The sequence below is a fragment of the Strix uralensis genome, chromosome 4 (assembly GCF_047716275.1).
Source record: "Strix uralensis isolate ZFMK-TIS-50842 chromosome 4, bStrUra1, whole genome shotgun sequence".
Taxonomy (NCBI): domain Eukaryota; kingdom Metazoa; phylum Chordata; class Aves; order Strigiformes; family Strigidae; genus Strix; species Strix uralensis.
In genome coordinates, this window is record NC_133975.1 from 123,330,776 (window position 1) to 123,353,413 (window position 22,638).

The 22,638-nt window shown below is 40.1% G+C and overlaps 1 protein-coding gene across 5 annotated transcripts in view; it reads right to left on the reverse strand.

The window, feature by feature from the left end:
• The window catches only part of AKT1 (AKT serine/threonine kinase 1), a 76,324-nt gene that overhangs the window by 15,283 nt on the left and 38,403 nt on the right, over positions 1-22,638 (reverse strand). For all 5 annotated transcript variants that reach the window (XM_074868961.1, XM_074868960.1, XM_074868958.1 and 2 more), the window contains 9 exons: positions 21,485-21,613; positions 14,746-14,857; positions 11,810-11,957; positions 9,854-9,985; positions 9,628-9,693; positions 7,878-7,946; positions 7,051-7,176; positions 5,614-5,742; positions 1,159-1,373 (listed from right to left, as the gene is read on the reverse strand). In XM_074868961.1, the coding sequence (XP_074725062.1) occupies positions 1,159-1,373; positions 5,614-5,742; positions 7,051-7,176; positions 7,878-7,946; positions 9,628-9,693; positions 9,854-9,985; positions 11,810-11,957; positions 14,746-14,857; positions 21,485-21,613 (1,126 nt within the window). The remainder of the gene's footprint in view (positions 1-1,158; positions 1,374-5,613; positions 5,743-7,050; positions 7,177-7,877; positions 7,947-9,627; positions 9,694-9,853; positions 9,986-11,809; positions 11,958-14,745; positions 14,858-21,484; positions 21,614-22,638) is intronic.

A 22,638-nucleotide genomic window follows, 5' to 3' on the forward strand; every position in this document is an offset into this window, starting at 1 on the left:
TACAAGTATCCACGTACTGGCAAAACCCATTTTCCTGCTATGTGCATGCACACACACAGACTAAACAATCATCAGAAAGCAAACCGGAATACTCTGCTTCACCTCACATGAAAGATTTCCTATTTGGGGCCCATTTACAGTGGAAGGTTCAGGACAGGAGATCAGGGGCAGAGTCACAATACTATTTGTTTTAAAAATGTCTGGGTTGACAAGATGGCAAGTTTTTAAACTGATGTTTATCTTTGTGCAGAGGTCAACATCCTTTTTGGATCTTGTTCTGTTTTCTGTTTATTAGCCATTAAGGGCTGGGAGGTTTTTGTTTTGTTTCGCTTTTTCTGTTTTTAAATCAAGGGCTAGTTTTTAAATAATACAGCATAGCAAAAAAAAAAAAAAAAAAACCAAAAGAAGGAAATAGGAAAAGTAGATTAAACATGGTATAAACTCCACCACAAACACGGTACACACACCACCACCTACTGTCCAGAGCAAGATGCTAAATTACTGGCACAGATTTAAACAAAAATTCAGAAAACCGACAGCAACATGAACTGGGACAGAAGGTGAAAGCATTCAGTGTAGAGCATCTTAAAACCCACAAGAGCCATTGGATTTGTTATGGCTGGAGGTAGGGTTAACTTGCTTTGTCTCAGGCTATAGTTTTGCGTTAATGGCAGCCATCATATTCTGAAGTTCAGCCTTCTGATCACAGCTGCTTCATGTCATTATTTGTGGTGCCTGCTCATGTCAAAAGTTAAAACAAAAATGAGTAGGTCCACTTGCTCCATCTTGGTGGATGATCATTTTGAATGGATTAGAAACAAAACTACAATTTTGTCTGAAATACCTTCCTCAATTTTAAATAAAGAAAAATGGCTGGCATGCCTGCATGCAATACTGCACAAATAGCCATTTGTGCAATACCATTTTCAATTGTTTTCCAATGATGGTGATAATGGGCATTTCATACAGCAGCAAAGAAACAGTCACTTTTAAGTCACCTGTCTTGAACATAGTTCCCTTTCATAGATATGCCTCTGCATAGCACAGTTATTAACTTCTTTGTGAAGCCTTTAACAGAGTTTGTTTTCCTTTTGTAATTTTTTGGTATTTCTGAGGGCACGAATGCTTAAAAATGCAACTATTACACAACAGTCTCACCTTTGCTTAGGATCTTTCTTCAGCAAACCTGACAAGAGAGATTTTGCTTCAGGTGACAAAGTGCGTGGGAATCTAATCTCCTCCATAAGGATGAGTTCAAAGAGCTTTTCATGGTCCTGATTGTAGAAAGGGAGCCGGCCACACATCATTTCATACATCACAACTCCTAAACCCCACCAGTCCACTGCACGACCATAGTCATTATCTTCCAGCACCTGCAGAAATGTAAGGAAAAGGCTTTAGAAGACATTCCCAAACTAGGCATGAACACAGAACTTGAGAGGCAAAATTTACTCCAGCAAGGTCATCTTTTCACATGTCACAGCCACAGCGGAGTATTTGCAGAAGATCCATTTGAAAAGAACTGGCATCCACGTTCACCATGCTAGGTGAGCAGAAGGGGAAAAAGGAGGCAGTGGGTACATTACAGCAGCTCCCTTCTCTTCTTCCTCCCACCCTCCCTCACATTATGGTCATGATAAGCACAACCTTTGAAAACCCGAAGGCTGAGAACTGTTCTCACGTTACAGAGCCAGCTGTTAAATTCTCACTTATTCATCACAAACCATTCCAAATGGGATCCAATTTTTTAGAAAAACCCCAAACCACCAAGGTGCCAGTATGGGGAGAAAAGACCGTCAACCTGTTACTTCACAAGCGACAAGCCAAACATCCCCATCATCTTTCCATCAACCTGCGCCCCCCAAAGCGTGGCTCGGTGCAACCTGAAAGACCACCCACAAGTAATAAATGACTAATCTACATTAAACACTAAGAGCCAGAACACCACTCCTAACGTTTGACAGAGTTGTATGTAGGACCATAAAACGGCAGCCAAATTGTCTGGAAATGTTTCCTCTCCTCCCCTCTGCCTCTTTCCAAAGGCCTTGCTTATAGCTCTAACACTCCTGCCTCTGCTTGGGCTGCAAACCCAAGAATCGTCAGTGGGGTGGACTTCTGCCAGGTCTCACAGAGGAAGGAGTCCTGCACAGCTCATTTTTGCCTTGCCCTGGGCACTTCTACCTAACAAAGCCCCGGCTGGTGCAGGGACTGGGGACCCCAGCAGTGCCCTCCAGCTCTCCTGCATGCTCTGGAGAAGCCCTGTCATAGTGCATTTCTGATCTTGTGCACTGCACATTGTGAAGGGAGCTGGGAGTGTTTTGTGGCTTGTGGAGTGGATGTTACGAGGACTTCTCTAGACTTTATGTCTCCTACGCAGTTGTCTGTAGCTGACACCAACAGTCTCATGTTCCAGACCCTGTCCTCAGGTTTTAGACGTCATCTTTACTCTTTTCACGGGGCTGCACTGAACTGCTTACTCTGGCTAAGAGCACAAACCACGACCACACCACCATCATGTTTTCTTGTTGCATGGTGTCTGTGTGAGCTTTACATTGCTACAATTCAGAATACTTTACACTCAAAATTAAAAGGGTGAAAGAGCCAAACGAAGTCGCCACAAGTTTAACAAAAGCAGGACCTGAACCTCTTACAAACCTTGATAAAGGTTTTAGACATAAAAAAGAAGCATCGAGACACTCCACATAACAACTGTTTGCACTCTGCCTCTCTTTATTCACTAATTATTCCCCTTAATTATCTGAATGAGGGAAAGGGCCTGCAGTAAAAATCAAAAGGCTGCCAGGTATTAGATTACCCTGCATTGGTCTATTTACAGCATCCCCTGCCGTATGATTCACACCAAACGACAGCTGGCTGTGCAGCTGCCCCGTACATGTATACGGCCGACACAGCTGCCGGCCGGACAGGATTCCAGGAGCCGGCCCCGTCCTTCCCGAGGCATCGCAGCCCTGCAGCTCGCAGGAGATATTGTGTGACAATGCAGTTACCGCTCTCTGAGTCACCCCCGTTCAATAAGCACTTCCTGTTCGCACTCCCCTACACTTGAGTTACCTAAAATAAAACCATCGTGGGGCCTCCAATTTTCATTTTTATTTTTTAAACTGCTGCAAGAGATGCAATAGGAAAGACTAAAAGAAAACCACAAAGGCCCTTCTTGTGTATGTAATAAATGCTACACGTACTTTCAAAATGCAGAAAATATTTCAAATGTTACTTTAGTAAGCATATTAATACACTGTATTATAATCTAGATTCCTAACTACAACTCTTTCCTTCATCTCCATTAATTCTAAACAGAATATAAAATGCTTATTTCGTCAAAGTTTTTTATCACAACAAGCACTCCTATTAGTGATTGCACAAAACAGAGCAACAGCATTAGTATCAAAAATATACCACAACGAAAAAGGTATTGTACTCATCCATGATTTATTTCAACACTCAGGATAGCTGGGAGGCAGTAAAGTGACAAGGTCATTTCACTTAAATTAAAGAATCATCATTTCTTAACAAGAAGCTCTAGACTGCTGTGAGTTGGAATTTGAAAGAGAAGGCAGAACAGCTGTAAACATCACAGCCATCGATGCATCTGACACATCAAAGTTGACATGGTTCAGTCACTGTCATCCATGCACGAGATTCCAGTATGAACCTAAAACCAACGATGCAACAACTGTACAAACACGCTGCTATGCCGGATTCAAGTTACAAATGCAGACAAGAAGATTGAGACCCCTGCTTTTAAGGATGTATGACCTTAAACACACGGAATACCGCTCACGCACAGTTTCCAGATTTTTTGCATGCTATCGACCAGATGACAAAAGCCTCCAGAATTTAACACTCCAACTCACAGATGGGATTTGCAAGTAAGGGAGAGAGCTGGGTTAATCAAAAGGATCTCTCCTTCAGGGTTTTGGATGAGCCAACTCATCATAAATATTAAAAAGAAAAATAATAGCAAATAATATAACAGAAAGAACAACCTAACGCCTGCACAGGGAATCCCCACATTCCAAGTTAGGAAAAAACAAAACCAAAACAATAAATATTTTAGTCTCCTTGAGAAATTGAAGTTCGCCAATTGATTTTAAGAGGGAAGCTAAAATAAAAGCCATGTTTATGAATAATAAAAACTCTATTGTGCTGCTAATTACTCCCTCCATCAGTAAATCTCAAACTGAGGTGTATGGACCCCAATTTAGATTCACTGAAAACTCTGGTGATCCATGGAGAGCTGGCAGCTATTGTGAGACTGGCTCCACCTCCTTGCTGCAAGCTACTTTGACAGGTGCCCACGTTCTTCATTATTACAAAGAGACTGGAGGACCTTGAAAGCAGCTGGGAATTAAAAAAAACAAAAACAACCCACAACAAAAAACAAGAGCACACTGCCACCGCCACGCAAGAGGAGAGCGCAAAAGCACTGATCAGCAAAGACATCAGCTCTCGGTAGAAATATTCCTCCTCCACTTTGGTTTTCCACACTTTGTACTTCTGCATAATTCAACTCAAGAAGGGTTTGCGATGCTCAAGTCTCCCATCTCGGAGAAAGGCTACATTCCTGCCTGTGCCAACAATACACAACCTGCCGGCAGTCCCAGGCTTGCTTCTGCCTGTGCTCCAAGCTGGATGGAAGTCTTAACGCCACGGGTAGCAAAGCACCCACTGCAAGGCAAGCAGCCCTTCTGCAAGGCACACCACGTTAGCTCAGGCTCGGTGCCCTACTAATACAGCGAATCTGCTTCCAGACAGCTCAGAGCGTGGGCAGAGAAAACTAGCGTCTGTCTGCAAAATACCATGTATACATATATCCTCTATCACACAATTTCACTTTTGATCTGCCCGTAACTAACTCACAGCTATAACACCACCTGTGTTGCACAACTCAGAAGGAGTATTTCCAGGATGAAAAGTTGCAAGCACACATTTGCATTTTACTTTAAAAAAAAAAATAGTACTAAAAACTCCCAAAACATACAGTTTGGGGACTGAGATCCCCTACTTGGATTTAGTTCGTCTGAAACTTAAAAGTTCAAATTAATGTTGAGAAACATCTCGTGCTCTTAACAAAACAGTCGGCACTTTTAATGCATACCACACTAAATACTGCAGAAAAAGCTTGGTCTGTCCTGTTTCTGAAAACATGTCGCCTTATACTGCCTTCAAAGAGTAAAAGAATTGGACAATTCTTTTACTTCTTAAGTGAAGTCCTGTTGAGAGCTTTCAAACAGGCCAAGACACAGCAAAGAAATTGCAAAACAGCCACCAATCCACCACGTAGTATTTGAAGCGATTTAAAAGTGGGTTTTTTTAGTTAGATTTCTGACTCAAGAAGCGAGCACAGTTCCAGTAAAATGTAAATATTCCCTAAAGTGGAAGGAAGATACTATCCTCCTGAAAATTATCACATACCGTTATGCTAAAGATACATCCCAGAACATGATGAATAAAAGATTCTCAGTATGTGCTGTTATATAACAGTAGTTACTGTATGAACACATTATGGCACAGGAATTACTCTATATCACTACTGCTATCACGGATGGCATTTAAGAAGATAATTTAGTACAATAGCCAACATAAACATACCTCTGGTGCAAGATACTCTGGAGTGCCACAGAAAGTCTTCATTGTTGCTCCATCCTTGATGCCTTCTTTACATAGTCCAAAATCTGTTATTTTTATGTGTCCATCTTTATCTAGCATAAGATTTTCCAACTGAGAAGAAAATCCAAATGAAAGACATTATTACGTATAACGTACGTTGCTCCCGAGCAAGTCAATGAAAGACATGAATTTCTGCAGATCAGTTTTCAACCTCGTTCTCACTGGGGTCAGAACCACAGTAGCTGCCAAAGCACGTATGATGTAAATATACATTTATATCACTTTCCTTAGTTCTTTAGGGAACGTTAGGTAACTAATTTGTAGTCTTTGGGTAACTGATCACGTATACAGAAAAACACAGAATGCAGACACTGTATTTATGCTTCTACAACATTATCACCAACAGAACACCAGCTCTTTATTAAGTAAGTATTCCTCCTCACACAACTTCATCCCTGCTTTTACTCTAGGTGTTTTTATGAAAGATTCTGTACCAGTAAAAGATAGCAAATGAAACAAAAATCAAATGCAAGGCTAAGGAACCACTTCCAAAGAGACCCTTTACATGACAATCACTTTATACATTTACTCAGCACGTGGTATTCATCCCAGCCTGTGCCACTAAATTTTGAGAAAGCCATCCAGATTTTAGGACAGAGTTTCCACTGTGTATGAAATAAAGCACCTTCAAAGGAATCATGCTTATATGGGAGACAAAATCCCAGCAGGAATCCCAAAATGACTTTGACGTAGCCTGAAAACATTACACAGCGGGCTTCATTTTAGATTGCTCCTAAATGAACTACCAGTATCCTCTCATCCTCTCCTGAAAACACTTGTCAGGAAAAAAAAAAAAAAAAAAAGCTATTGTTGCATTTTCCTCAAGAATTTCCCAAGTTTGTTTGCTCTGAGATTTCTTGTTTGGTTGCGGTTTTTTTCCCTTCTGTGCTCACCAAACAAATAAGCAACGTGAAGCTTATCCAATTTTCTAACTCAAGCAGGTACTATGAAGATAGTGCTATGCAGCACATTGCGAGGAAGCACAACATCCACAAAGTTATGAATTTGCATCTATCTTGTAAGACCTGGGATGAAGAGCCCAGGATTATGTTCCACCATGCAGAAGAGCAGCAAGGTTTCTCTTGGAACATAAGCAGGCAAGTGAAAATGCAATCCAAGTACCTCTGTACCCCTTCATATTCTCTGAAACGCTGCCAGGGTCCTGATAAATGCATTATACAACCTCTTAGGCTATAAAAGTGTTTAGACATCCTGTAAAGTCAAGTCCAACAGCTGCAATAACTGTTATGTTAAAGTTCAGTCAGGAAAGGCTTTCTTATAGTTCAGGCTCATTTGCTTTTGTTACTAACAAATAAAAAGCCCAAACCCAAAAAGCCTTGAAATTATTTTTCTACATACCTTCAAATCTCTATAAACCACATTCTTCTCTGAATGCAGGTAATCCAGTGCTGAAACAATCTCAGCTCCATAAAACCGAGCCCGGTCTTCAGAAAAGACACGCTCTCTTGACAGATGGAAAAACAACTACAAGAACAATAATTTGTTACCGTTAGATTGCACATGTTTCTGAGTTATGTCTTGCAGTTCACAGGCCATCCTGCTTGGAATGCAATATTATCAAAGAGAAAACCCCTTCCCCATCCTCACCCAGCTGTGTTCCCAAATGTGTTAAAAAGCATCATTAATTAAATGATTAGACAATTATATCTCATATTCACAGATGCACACTGATAACCAGTTTGTGTGCTGCGTGTTCTTGTATGTACAGAAAATTATAAAAACTCATTTTGACTGAACTACAATTACATATTAAAACTACAGCTTAATGTAGGATTTAGAGATGTTAATATTCCAACTTTTCCTTGACTGTCTAACAGTGTTTTGCTGTTTCTAGTTCTCCCTCCCAAGTAATATGTGCTCACAATATTCATTAAAAAGTGTTAGAAGTTGTCTGAGGAGCAACTAGAAAGCAACCCTGCCTTCTTGAACTACATCAGATTACGATATGTTGCTGTCATGTAAAATATGAACCTACACCCAAAACCTCTATTCTCTAAAAACAGAGTTAAGAAAATTAAGAGTCTTAATTCTTAATATTAGTTAAACCTGGGACAACTTGGATTAATTAGAATTGCAAACATGGACCTTAACTAAACAATGTCAAGCAGAATTAGTAGTAGTACAGGAAAATCCTGAAGTATTAAACATTATTACATTTCCCTTACCTCCCCTCCATTAGCATACTCCATAACAAAACACAAGCGATCATGTGTCTGAAAGGAATACTTTAAAGCCTGAAAGAGATTTAAACCAAAACTTAGAAGACAGATCACACTGACAGTTATAAAAGCATTTTAAATGATTTTCAGAAACATAGACAGACATGAAATTGTCTATTTTAGTGGACTTTTTGGTCCTTGGATCTTATATAATACTTACACTTTCCTGTGGCAGCTGAGGACTGATCCACCGCCAACTTACTTCGTTAAATAGATTTAATAAAACATTAAAACAATCCCTTGCAGAAGCTATCAGTAACGCCTATAATGCTGTGAAACAAAGTCCTAGCCCATTAACAGTGATACAAAACATACCAATAGTGGCTCTGAAGTTTCCTCCCCAGGCCACAAGCTCCGACGGTTTCATCTCACAGACGAGAGGCCACAGTCAAACCCCAGAGCACAAAGTTTTACCACACTAGTTACAAGCCCTCTTATATGAAACACACATATATTTACCCCACACAGCCCCCTGGTCTCTGCCCTGCTGCCTACAACTGCTCCCTGTTGACAGCCTGCCAGAGGATTGAGCAATACTGTCAGTATCAATTTGTGAGCAATTCACAAAACCAGACTGGACAGAGGGTGTGATGGAGCGTCACAAAGTGCCTTTGTACAGTCCTGTCACGTGTATTCCTGTGGCAAGTGTAACATCAACTTGTTTGCCACAGTCTTAAGTTTTTTGGTCACAACCCAGTCTTGTAGCTGACTTCTCAAGACAACCTTTGTTTTGGATATTTGGGTTTATGAAAGCATTAAAAAGAAAATACCACATATGATGTCTTCATTACTAGGGGTGGCATTTTTAAACCAGTCATATTTTTGTAGAGAAAGGGAGGATCAGGTTTTAGACATGTCAACAAACATTTACTGATTATACCCAGTACAGCCAATATTTACTTCCAGAGGCCACGCTTAAAAGGTCTAAATTCCAGCTAAGCCCTTGTGCACCTGGACAAAGGAAAGAACCGGGATCCTACACAGGTCTCTTAGAGTGCTAAAGTGGTTGGAAAAAATTCAGAGCCAACTTGTAATAAATACTGGAAATAAAATCTTGAGGTGGAACTTGGGTATCTGAACTCAACCCTGAGAAACTGCTTGTGTTGGGAGATCTAAACTGAGAATATGGTTTGATTTTACAGCTAAGACAAGCTGAAAGGAAAGCAGCAGATAAAGCACGATCCTGTTCTTCCCTGTCCCATCCCACACGCTCCCACCAGTGTCCTTTGGCTGGCATTACCAGCACTCTGATTCCACAGTGAGCTGCTTCTGGGAGCTTAAAAAAACAACAGAGAGAGGCAAAATTAAAGGGTTTTTCCCCCACTATATCTTCCTGAACTTGTCTGTCACAAGATCAGGGTCACCCTGATCTCTGCTACAAAGAGGAGACCAAGCATTTGGAGGACAAGGAAAGCAGATACTTCTCTCAGAGATAGAAAGCCATTAAATGGGTGAGCCATAAAGTCGAACCACACCCTGAAACACTGTCTTCAAGAGGTACTGAGGACCTGCTCTGCAAGAATCAGAAGACTTAAAAAAGCATTTTAATTTATGCTTCCCAAAAATGGAAGGGTTCAAAAATACCCAGCCACTCCGAAAACACTGATCTCAGATGTATTATATAAATAACAAAAAATAAGGAAGGTCTTGGTTGTCACGATGTCAAGTTACACTCAGCAGAGAGAGAAATGCTTACTGTTAGGAATGGATGCCGCGAGTTCTGTAAAACACGGTTTTCTGTCAGCGTGTGCGCTACTTCATCCTGAAACACAAGCAGGAGGAAATCAGCAAAGTGATTCCCCAGATCAGGGGTCCATTTCAATCAGAAATCAATCAGAGCAATTCTTCACAAGTACTCAGAGAATCCTTGGTATGACTTTCCCGAATGCTGTATCACATTCCCAAGTTTCCCATCTACTCACCTTTGCTACAATAACTTCCTTCTTCAGAATTTTCATAGCATAATACCGTCCGGTTGCTTTTTCTTTAACTAAAATGACCTTTCCAAAAGTGCCTTTTCCCAGTAGTTTAAGGTATTCAAACTCATTCATGGTCTGTTAATGATACAGATAAACAAGAACTGAATTACATGAACTAACAAAAAGTATATCGTTCTCGGACTAGAATTTCTCATTCACGTGAGAATACATTGCATATGCCGTATACATGGGATTTTTAATCCTTTTGCTTAGTAGAATTCAGGAGCAGAAATGATTCTTTCATAAAAATGAATACCGGTGCACTCCCAAAGACAATCAATCAAACTATGAGGGAAAACCATAAGCTTTCAATTAACAGAACACTCTTTTACATGACTCAACACTCAACTGTGCAAATACCATTCAACATATTACTAATCCAGACATTTTGATCACTTTGTCAGTGCATTCATTAAAAGGCACATGTTGCTCTGATTTCAGGGATTAAACTCATACCTTTTTTCTCCTGTTTCCCACCTCTCTAGGGGACCAGCTTTCTTGTGCTTCACTGAACAGCACCAAAACCCACAGACAAAATGACAGCTTCACAAATTAGCCATTTGCTCTTATCTGTTTCACCATTAGGAAAAATCTTGGGAAAATCAGAATCTGTTGCAGACTGAGGATAGTCTCTGGACTCTCTTATCAATGACCATTGCCAACATGGCAACAGTGAGACTTATAGAGCGAAAAGCTACTGCAGCTTCAGTTGGGGAAAAATATTAAGATGCTCCCAACAGCAAATTTCTTCCATATTCTTCCGCAGGGCTGGCTGAGGAGGCTCTCTGCTAATTGTTCAATACAGTTGATGCCAGGACCCCCATCATCATTTTGGTTATCTTCCCTACCATGCTCAGAGACAGTCGCTGTCTCAGAAGAACATGTATATTTGACTAATGAGGTGGTTCTTGCATTTCTATGAAGAGCTGCTCAGCAAGAGAGGTACCTATTCAGTCAAGGACACAGAAGCCTAATGGTAGCTACAGTTCAGAGTGACATGTAAATAGCCACCCACATCAGTCTAAAACCACTGACATAACACAAGGCTGGCACACATACTTAGTGCTGACACTGGTGGATGGCTATCTTTTTTCTTTAAAAACTTCACTGGTCTTCCCAAAACTGAAACAAACTTATGAAAGTAAGTGGGGATAACAACGGTGAGATAAGGACACAAAGAAGTGCCTTGGTACAGTTCACAGACAGCATTTGCATGGGAGAAGGTTCTATCAATTCTTCCTTACAAGAGCAGGTGGGAACGCACTGGAAAATGGAAACCCAAACAGGAGACCATGAGGGGGTAGAAAGAAGTGAAGGCAGGTTGAAGATACATACTAAAAGAGCTCCAAAAGGCAAAGATCTCCTTTGGCACATACTCCTTTCATGGAAGGCCATTGCTGAGCTGGCCCTGTGCATTCAGACAATGCTGTGCCTGATGCAAAAACCTGAGCTCTAGGAACACTATGGACAGACACTGCAGTGGCTGTCTGGGAGTCAGCCTAAACCTTTAATACGGAGCAATTAAATCCACTGGACCCACCCTAAATCCTGCAAATCCACTGGACTATCTTTGCACCAGCCTGTAAAGAGTTTACACAGTCACACAGCCCAGCAGGAGCTATGATTTCAGGCTCTGTACCACAGGAAAATAAGCAAACCACATACAGACCTGAGCTGGCCTTGAAAGCCATCCAGTGAGGACATCTGAACTCAGAACTCCAGTGGACCCAGACAGGCTTTGCCTGGTACCTGCTCAGCTCAGACAATTGTTTCTTCCAGAAGCTGCATCTACAACCAACTGTGTAATTGTTATGGGAACAGATGTGTCTTGTTGGCTATTTCTTGTCTACATTCCAGAAGACCTATAAAAATATTGTTATTCCTGCTATGCTCACTTACCACTTTGTGTTTTGGCTTTGTCATAGAGACTTCCATTTCTTCAGCACCTGAATTATCACTAGGAGAGCCAGATCTAAAATCCATCATCTCTTCCTCTTGTTTCTTGAGGCTGTCTGCTACTGTTTGGATGGCTTTCGTCCATTCTTCCCTGGAAAAATAGAAGCAAAGACATCCGTTACTTGTGACTTTAGACTACCATCTGACATGGCAAGGGTGATCAAGGAATACAAAGCAACTAATGCTCTCTGATGGAACAATGCAACGTACAATGAATTATGTGCATTTTCATGTAAAAATGAGTTTTTAAGAGCACTCTTTAACATGTATCTTTATTAATCATACTAGAAACAAGAGACAACTGAAGTCCTCCCAGTCTAGATACAATATAAGGCTTTTCAGAAAACAGAATTTCTAATAGGCATTCAGTCAGCAGCTCAAGATATGACCTGGTGATACAGAGATTTACATAACAAAAAGAGACTTGCCAAAACCAAAAAGCAAATGGCTTCCATGCAGCACAAAGCAATTAAACACAGCTTCTCCATTCCTATGGTGCACTGAAAACACATATATCTAACTGCTGGGGGCACTATGCCACGTCTTCGCACACACATCCCAAATTTTAATGGCAAGGGGTGTTCTAGGAGAAAGTATTAAAGCCCAGGATACTTAGGTTATTCCTCTGTTGTAAAGATAATGATAGAAGTACAGCAATTCCTGTGTAAACTTTAGCAGAATGTCAGCAAAAGCAGTGGCATTTTATCTTAGGCACAGGTCTTGGTTACGATAGTTTCCACAGCTGTTACTGCAATGGGTACCCTAATACTGACCCCTTCAACTCCCACAGAGACCACTTCCACTCCGGCATCGTTTGGGAAATTTCACACTTTTGGTAACTACTGAAGTGAAAGTTCTTGGCCTTCACTTCATTTCACTGCAAATTTACTGAACACGAAGGATATAACTTGCAAGGGCTTACAGGGTTTTGGGACAGACTTTAAGGCATACAGGGGCTGAAGACATGTTCAGAGGACTGTGTGAATTTACCATGGTTTATTATCTTTTCTATCTGTAGGGAACTGGACATAGTGGTTTAGTTGATAGGCACCGGCTAAACGCTTCTTCCAAGGACATCCCAGGTAAAACACTTTGCTACTACGGCAGCAAGAGAGGTAGTCAATGCTGAACAACTCTACGCACAATCTGCAGTGAAACCATGACATCCTAATCAATGGCAAATTTTTCACTGGTTCTATGAAATTATTAAAAAAAACCCATATCTGAATATGTGAATTTCAGTTTGTGATGGATGGAAGAGGCAGATCATTCCCCAGAGGATGCAAAGTCCATGGGAAAAAGCACCCAACATAGAATTCTAACAAAAACTGCACCAATTACACATATGGTCTTTCCTGCCCTGTGCATTTTTTATTTTGGATTTTGTCTGAATGTGCAATGTCCAGCCCTGTCTGGGGCAGCAAGGTAATGCTAAAAATTCTGAACATTCTCCTTATACTCCCAGCACAGACTACTTCATTCACCATCACAAAGACATTCCTTTATTTACTAATCATTTTTTATATTCGGAATGATTACAAAAAGAACTTTTTCTTCTGTATTTTTATCTCTTCATCTCTCTCAAAAAACAAATGTTGGTTGGCAAAGGCACAGAGAAAGGTAAAGGCGTATCTACCTTCACATCTCTTTTAAGATCTGTTACTGACTTGGTTGAGATCTCAGCTCTCCTGAAGTGAGTAACTTTGATTTCTGGGAGACCAGAATTTCACCCTCAGCTTTTATGTCTCAAGCATACACAACAGAGGTGACTAACACTCTGAGCCCTGAAGTGTCACAAAGCTGACTTAATTGGCTAGGAGGGAACAAAACAAGACTGAAATACAATCTTCCCCCAAGTAGAAACTGTTATTCACTCCCTTTAGGGTCACTGACCACAAAGCTACTAAAAGAAACAAGGACTAGTTTCTTTTTCTTTGCTTTTAATTTGATATCACCTTCTTCTGATCACTGTAATAGAATCAAAAGCAATAAACAGGAACCTTCTTTAAATCAGTGCATACAAAGGCTATGAAAGAAAAAAGCAAAGAATATTAGGCAGAATTTGCTGATCTTAAAAATCAACATGTGCCAGTACCATACCTAGGGAGGACAATGGTTTTAAAATACCCCCTCCCCTAGGGCAATGGTACTCAAATAATTTAAGTTCAGTTCCTGAAGAGCAAGTAAATATTTAAATACTCTGTAGTTGTAGAATAGCTGTGCTGGAAAACTGTTCTCTCAGGAGGTAAGAGATCAATTCTCCAATGATGAGAGCACAGGATGCATGCTCTTAGCTTTGTTTCCTAACAGCTGAAACAGAAATCTGCACCTGCAGCAGATAACTATCACTTTTATTATCTAATTTGCATAAAACATTAGCAATCAGCAAATGATACAACTAACTTTTTTTCCCTTTAAAAACAAGGTGTCTAAAAAGACTTTAAAAGGTCAGTATGTTGATAGAACTCCATTTTGCCTGAATCTCTATTTCACTTGTGCTCATCCTTCCAGAAACTCCCAGGTCAGAAACCCTTCATTTCACATACCGCGACATTTCCATTGAGAAATGAACCTTAAGTTCCCAGAAATAACTACCTGTGTGCTGGTACACACCTGCACCTGTCCATTCTGGATACCCAACCTAGCAACACTTCATTTACAAATACCACTCAAAATCCACTCTCTGAAACCCCCTTTAAGGTACCTGTTATACTGGAACATGCACTAAAACTGAGGCACTCAAAAATTATTTGTTGCTTTTCAGTCTAGACGTACATCATCTGATAAATAAGAGCTTCAGCAAAGGACTTGCTATTAATGCTGAACACTTGCATCTGCTTTTGCAAGTAGTTTATGTATTAAATATGAATGAAACATACCGCTCCTCTGGAGTCTCCACATGAAATGTTCTTTCAATTACTGTGGTCCACTGGAGGCATCTAATGATAAATGTGTTTGGTTTAGGTCGTTCTGTCTTCATCAGCTGGCACTCTACCACAATCAAGGAAGAAAGAGTCATGGTACATAAGCAGGTTTAAATAATCATTTGTCTTTATTCTTATCTAGCAAACTGTTGTGATTAATCAGCCATAGAAATCTCTGTAAGTACTTCTTTAGGAGACTTGAGACAATTTACTGTGTTGATGAAACCAATAAATAGCTTGGGAGATAGCCATCTAAGCAGCACTGAAATCAAATTCTGCTTAGAAAGGCTCCACATTTGGTCTGCCCATAGAGGTAAGTAGAAATGTGATGACACAGAGGCTGCTCAGACTCAGGTCCTACACTCCAAAGGTCATCCAGAGCAGAACACACGGACAAAGTCAGCTGATAATGCAGCAATTACATCCACTGAAACTAAAGCCAAGCCCCCACATTCCCTCCCTTTGACTTTCCTGACACAAACCCCTGTCCTTGGCTTTCAAGGAGTTGCTAGAGAGCACGTTTGGTCATTTTGCAGCAACCTGATGAAGATTAGACTCAGCATTTCCAGCCCTCAAACACTAGAGGGAACATCAAACTGCAGTGGCACCCCCAGAAAAGACCCTGTTCAAAACGCCTTCGGGACAGCCGCTGCAGAGTCGGATGCTGTATGGACACGCAGCTAACAGTTTCCACCACTGCCAGTATCTAAACACAACCTTAAAAGGCTACAGAAGTATAGCTACATGCAAAACCACTGCTTCCTTCATAAAAATGCTCTCTTGAGAGCTGAGCGCTAAATTTTGGGTTTTTTTTTTTTGTTTTGTTTGTTTTGGTTTTTTTTTTAAATCGCACCTACTATTTTAAGCTTCATAGGATGTTATGAGTGTTTATCCTTCAAAATCTGGACCTGAAAATGCGCGTGATTAAGGGTACACTAGCTATACTAAAAGAGAGAATCTGAAAAACAAAATCAATGAAATAACAACAGAAGCCAAACCACCACATTTTTCAGATTTATATTAATAGAAAATGTAATGCTAGTTAAACAGCTTCTGTTAAAGGAAAATCAAATGAAGAAATCAAGTGATCAGAGGAGATGGGGGAGGAAAAAAAAGGGATAATTGGGGTTTTTTTCCTTAAACTCTTTTCCTTGCAGTTAATGAAACCATAAGCTTGCTATTATTTTATCTTCAGGTTCTCAATCAACTTCCAAGTAAATAAAAATACACTATGAAGACAAGAAGAAATTTCTGCTTACTGCTAGAGCTATGAACATCCTCCACCATCAGCAACGTGCAAGTCGAGGGCAGAATCCGGCCAGAATAACAGTGCACAGTACTAAAGCTACACTGGTATCGTTAGGTTAATTTTATTATTGTGAAAATTTAAAATGCTCAGTTTTAAATTCAAGCTCTTAATTAGCACCAAGATAAAATATTTACTGCCAGTGTTTTTGGGCGCCGTATTTTTGGCAATATATTTCATGCCTCATTTGCTACTGGAATTATAAGCTTTTCAATGAGTAACTCTGCATTTTTCATGACAAGAAAATCTAATTTTTCTTTAGCGGCACACTGAGGTTATACTGCATCCTACTAAAGCACTGCAATTAGATAAGAGAAAGTTTATTAATGAGTCATGAAAAGGTTTTAGTGTGATAAACGGCACTCCTTCATTCACTGAGATTAAAGAACTTCCACACAGCGACGCAGCCGTGCTTGCAGAGTGCTGTATTTAGCCTTCCAGCTAAGAGGAGGCATCCTCTTTCACAGAATGGCAATGAAAGCCGAACACAACTGCACGAACTGGCGCAGCCCAGTAAGCCCAGTTCAGCTCAAAAGATCTCATTCCTGCTCCCGCATCACCCACCTTAGCTTAGCTGCTCTTCTGGTTTTTTGTTGTTTGTTCTGTCTCCCATTTTTGTCTGCTTAATGTGATTGAGGCTGGGGTTGTCCTCTATGAGCCTGCACAATGCAGCCCTAACAGATACTGAATTTGGCTGAAGACTCAAAGAAGAAAATCAGGCTATTTCTAACCTCGTGCTAATCCAGAGCTGTTCCCCTATACTTATCCAGAAGTGCAACATTATGAAGTAGTAAACTAAAAGGCTTTGCTTACTTTTTTAAAACAGACTTTAGATTCACATTTAGTGCCTCAGATTAAGTATTCTGAAGTAGCAGCACAGATATTTAAACTAGCCATGAACTCTAAACTTTAACCATTTAATTTCAGCATCATAAAACATACAAGGCATTTTCTGTCATAGAAGGGGACCAATTAAACATCACCACTTTTCCCCTAAATCAGCACTGTCCATTGGTATTTGTTAAGCTTGCTGATCCAGCAATCTTTTAAGGCATACAGCAAGATGAATAATAGAGATTTGTCAGTTAATAACCACTATAATTCAAGTATGTCACATAGAAGTGTTTTGTTTCGTGAACAATATGCTGTCTAATTACCCTGCTCAATCATAACAGCACATATCAAGAAATACAGAAGGCTTTAAATTGCTTTACCAAAGTGCTGTACCATATAGGTTTCAGAAAGTTTGAAGCTAGCACTTAGTTCTCCCCATATACAACAATCACGTGGATTTTATCAATGAAACGACGAAGCAGTAGGTTTCTTCTTACTTTTAAAAACAGCTCTGTGCTGTTTACGGCAGCTGGCAAGCTAGGGAAGCACCAAACTTGACTTCTATAATCAGGTAATGCAACATGCACCACTACAGCAGAGCACAGATACAGATGCTGTATCATATTAGGTGTGATTCATGACATGTTTGGGGGTTCTGCTATAAAAACATTCACATTTCAAATATGGGCTGAGGGTCACTTACCCACTTTGAAGACAGTTTTTTCTGTCAAACAGGCCAACGTAATTATCCCCATTTGCAACAAAGTAAGTACTATAAACAGCAGCCTGTTAAAAATTATTTAAATTGCTCTAAAGAACCTCTTGATTCTTTCCTGGCTTTGGTCTTTTAAAGTAAGTAGGACAGAGAAATTGTTCCTAACAGGAATAGACACCAAGGCATTCAAATGTAAATTACCATTTTGTATTTGAAAGACACTTAGTATTATCCCAGTGACTTTCTAAAATGTCACAATATTTGCTTCCCCAGCACTTAAGCTAAAAGGCAGATTACTTGCGATGGAAGTGTCGAACTCTGCTCCCTATATAATGACATCACACTTAAAACAATCATGTCAAGGAAGAATCCTTCTTCCTGCTTTGGTTTCTTTAAGGAAGGGGATGGGGAAAAAAAAAAAAAAAAGGCAAATCAGGCAAGAAGAATGATGAATAAATAAAACTTTGGAAAGGCAAACAGGAATATTATGTTGAAGTGCTCCTTTTCTGCTAGCACCACCTGATAGATTCACCCCCAAACAGCTCAGCATGGCAAAAACGAGGAGCTGGGAGCCCCGTGCTACAGACCTGGACTAAGGTGGCCGCTAGTAACAGCAGACAAAAAATTTGTCCACTAATCTGGCCATCCTGAGGCCTCTGATAAATGCTTGACTGCAGACACGCAGTCCTGTCCCAGAAGGAACACACATATTGTTGAGCAATTATGTTTTCAGCTGTGTAACAAAACCACCACGGTCCACCCCCCTTTTTGACAGAGAAATAATCCCTTCTTTCTAACAGGAATAACCTCTCTCTCCATGTGGTTTTTCACAATATACTGCTCTTCTCAGCTATATGGTTTTAAAGGCTTATAACCTAATAGGCAGACATACATGATAATCCGAGATTACAATCGGTATGAAGGCTACTTATCTCACAGATTTACAACACAGGCTCTATTGGTTATTTATCTGCAGGGTCTCTGGAGCAGAACTATTTAAGTACAGGCTTTTTTTATTCCTTCTATCTTACTAGTAGTGAAGTACAGAACACGAATACAAATAGGACTCAAAAATCACAGCTAAATGCTCAAGCACCATCCTTCAGAGATTTTGCTTTGGTTTTTGTTGGGTTTTTTAAAATAAATCACCAATAGGTAATTTACAGGGAAAATAAACTCCTTAAGCATATAATTAAATTGCAAACATAGATATATAGATATTTTAAATGGAAAATTAGGTGGAGAAAGAGGTACTTAAATAAAAGTAAGCTTCTTTTTACCCATGGGGGGCCATAGAAGCAAGTTTTCAAAGATATATGATCAAAACCCTCATAGACTGAAAGGAAAAGGCTAGTATAGGAGAAAGAAGAGACTGTCAAGCACATAGAAAGCACACTATTTATTGCTAATATTTTCTTCACACCTGTTAAGGGAAAAGACAGATCATCATTAGACGTTATCTTCTTTCACTGTTTTCTCTTGAATTGAGTATTTCCTACCTCTCATAGGTTGACAGAATCACTTAATATGAATTTTACACTACAAATAAGAGTCCCCTAGTCATGAAAAAAAAAACTTTTACTTACAAAGATAAAAAAACCTACATTATTTTACAACAGAAGAGGGTAAAGATTTTAATCAGAAACATGGGACCACTTCCAAAGAACAGACTGACACAGACAGCCTGCCATCTCATTAAAAAAAAAAAAAAAACAACAAAAAAACCCAGTTCACTAATTAACAAAAAAGTCAGGGCTATCATGGTCTCTCGGAAAAAAAAAAAAAAAAAAAAGAAAAAAGTATGAATTTTTACAGAACATTTAAGCTATATTTTCTCCACCTTTCACTGGCAGGAGGTTTCTACAGGCTGTCTCTGCAGCGCAAGGCTGCCTTCTGGCCTGAGCCTTCCTCCAGAGGCAGCTCAAGTTCATTCACGCTAGCTCGACAAGTTAACCCAAATGAAAGTACCAGGCAAGCAGGTTCAAAGAGAAAACTTGTGGTGCAAAACACATCCAAACGATACAAATGTGGAGGGTACCCAGAAGGGAACCACACATCAGGTGCTGGCAGCACTGCATGCCAGTGCCTACATGAGAAATTAAATCCTGGTGGGGCAACAGCTGCTTCTGTGAGCCCAAAACCACAATAATGACTTCTAGCAAGGAGGCCCCCCCCCACTAATCATCAAGGCCTTCCCGACCTGCCACTGGTTCACCAGGCAAGAGCCACTGCTAGGAACATCCTTCCACCCACTACCCTCCTCACAATCCCTCTTATGGGGGCTACATATTACTCTGGAGGCATGTGTCATGTCTTTTTTGACAATGCTCCGATACTATGGTAACAAATTTGTTTATCTATAAATGCCAAGACTGATGGGCTCAATCTGCCAAAAAAAGTACCATATTCCTGTTGTGAAAACTGATTTAAGTTAACCCATTCTGAGGCCAACTTGGACAAAGAGAAGGCAACGGACACATCTTTTTTTACTCCTCAGCACTGAGCTGCAGTAAATAATTATCGTAAGTAATGCAGTTAGCAGCAACAGGATGGAAGTGCCCTGCAAAAAGTGCATTTGTTAACAGCCTCTGGCTACAGACCAAGTACTGAATTAATTTATGAATTAATGGCTTTCTGCTGCTTTTTTTTACCTTCTTGATCCATAAGGAGATACCAGTCTAAAGGGGAAAGTACCATGTCATTACCAAAATGAAAACACTACGACAATTCTCTCTCTAAAATGAGACAAAAACCCCCAAAGCACTCTTGGCATCCTGCAGAGAGGCACCAGGCAACAGCACGTCCATTATTTATACCCATCATCAGTCAGAACAGGTAGGTGTTATGTTGCTACTAGTGGAAAAAAATGAACATTTGCGTTAATTCCTAGTGCTGCCCAGTCCTCTTCTGGGCCCAGGGTGTTCCACAATAAATCTGTCTGCTTAAAGGTCAACTACAAAGATGAACCCCATATATTTCAAGCTACCATGTAATGAAAAGGGAAAGCCCCTACCCTTCTCTATGCAGAGCTCTGCTTCCACTAGACACCAGGAACAGATCGTTGTTAATAACAGGTGCCACAATGATCTATTTTTAAGTGGTGGAACGAGACACAGGCACATCATGGGACAGGAAAGAGTAAGAACAGGAGAAAATAAAAGCTGGAAGTATACAGCGAAAGGTTAAAAACACGAGCAAGAAAAGGAAATTCTCTTCAGAGTCTTCTATCGCATCCTGTGCTGCAGCACCTGAGCAAAGTCGGAAATGTTTGCATAGGACAGAGTGCAGAGGTTAGGAGATATTATTTCCAAACCCATTTGTTGGCTCTAATATAAGAAATATGGTTTTATGTTCAAAATTAAGAAAAACTGTGTGTGTTTCATTAAAACCAGTGCTCACTCTGCATTCTCTTACTCTACTAATCAATTAACTTTGACCTATGTCAATGCCACTTGAATCCAGATCTGGTGGCAGAACAAGAGTCTGAAATGTTTCGGCTGTGCCTACCTGCCAAGTATCAAGAGACGTGCCTGGGTTAATCTTCACTTTAAAGAAAGCTGATGACATGCAAAATTTTAACAGATAAACCCATTTTATTCTATAACCACTAACAGTAAATTAGTAGAAAACTGAAAAAAAAAAAAAAAAAAAAAAAGGCAGAACATCAAACCTCTACACCACAGTCATTCCTGAGAAACACAGTGGGATTTTACTGTCTCAAATAAACACATACATCATACCGGGCAGATTCAAATGTTACTGATACATCTTACCAGTGCTATGACTGCAAGAAGCCATCAACCCCCAAACTGGATGAGGGAGCAGGTAAAAACACTTACGAGCTACCGAGAAGTTATTTAAAGGTGATTCCCGCTGGTCAACATCCTGCGGTCGTTCCTTGTAGCCAATGAACGTGCCATCATTCTTTAAAAGAAAATACCGCGGCCTCCATGTTTTTATGTATTCTCCTGCAAAGAAAGGATGGGCAAAGGGAGAGAACATCAGAAAACAACCTGAAATACTGACTCGCCAATATTTTTTTTTTCATATTAGAACTATATGTCATCATGACATAGCAGCGGCTTTAAGAACATTCAGTTCATTCTGATACAAACAGTGGAAAAATACAGGCACTGAGTCAGATATTGCTAGTGATGTTAACCATAAAAATGGGACTTGATAAAAGGTAAACAGCCATGTTTTGTTCTTCCATCTACTCTGATTTCCATTCAAATTCTGCAACATCTGCCTTAAATGCATTTTAAATTTTAAAAAAATCAGAGCAGATGTCCTATGTATTATTTTTGCTATTGTCATTTTTCATACTGACAAGTGGAGAAATTTTTTTCATTTACATTTTGCAGCGCAAGTATTTTAAACAACAATGGGTAATTTACTAATTAGTCAACTCCTTTATCAAACCAACAGTCACTTTTAGAACACAAGAAGATAATTCTCTGCTTAAGTTACATAACATCACTCACTCCTCTCACAACATCTCAAGCATGAAACATGAGATGATATATCACAATATGAAAGGGAAAACACTGGATGATGTATAGCCACCAAAGAGGAAAAAAACCCCTCTATTCTGAAAGATATTCCACCTTTCTTTGCCAAAGAAAACACCCCTTTCTCACACCATGCTACTGCTCATCTGAGTAACCTGCACAGGTGACAGACGCATGACTGTGTTACAGCCACGTTCAAAATGTCCAGCAGTAAGAAGAGAGTTGATCAAAACCTGTTATTTACTGGGTTTATTCAGTTGGGTTTCGGGGAAGGAAGACGGGTTCCACCTGTGGCTCTTCTGGGTGACTGTCAATGTGCCCCAGTTTCCCCCTTTGCTCACTGTCCACGTTATGTTCTCCAGAACCTCAAATAGTTTTACATGGTGTCAAGCTGGCCCTCCAGGTCCTGCAAGGTCCTGCATTAATGTTTCTTTTTGGCTGAATCACAAAAGCCTCGCTCGAGGTACTATTCAAATCAGGGT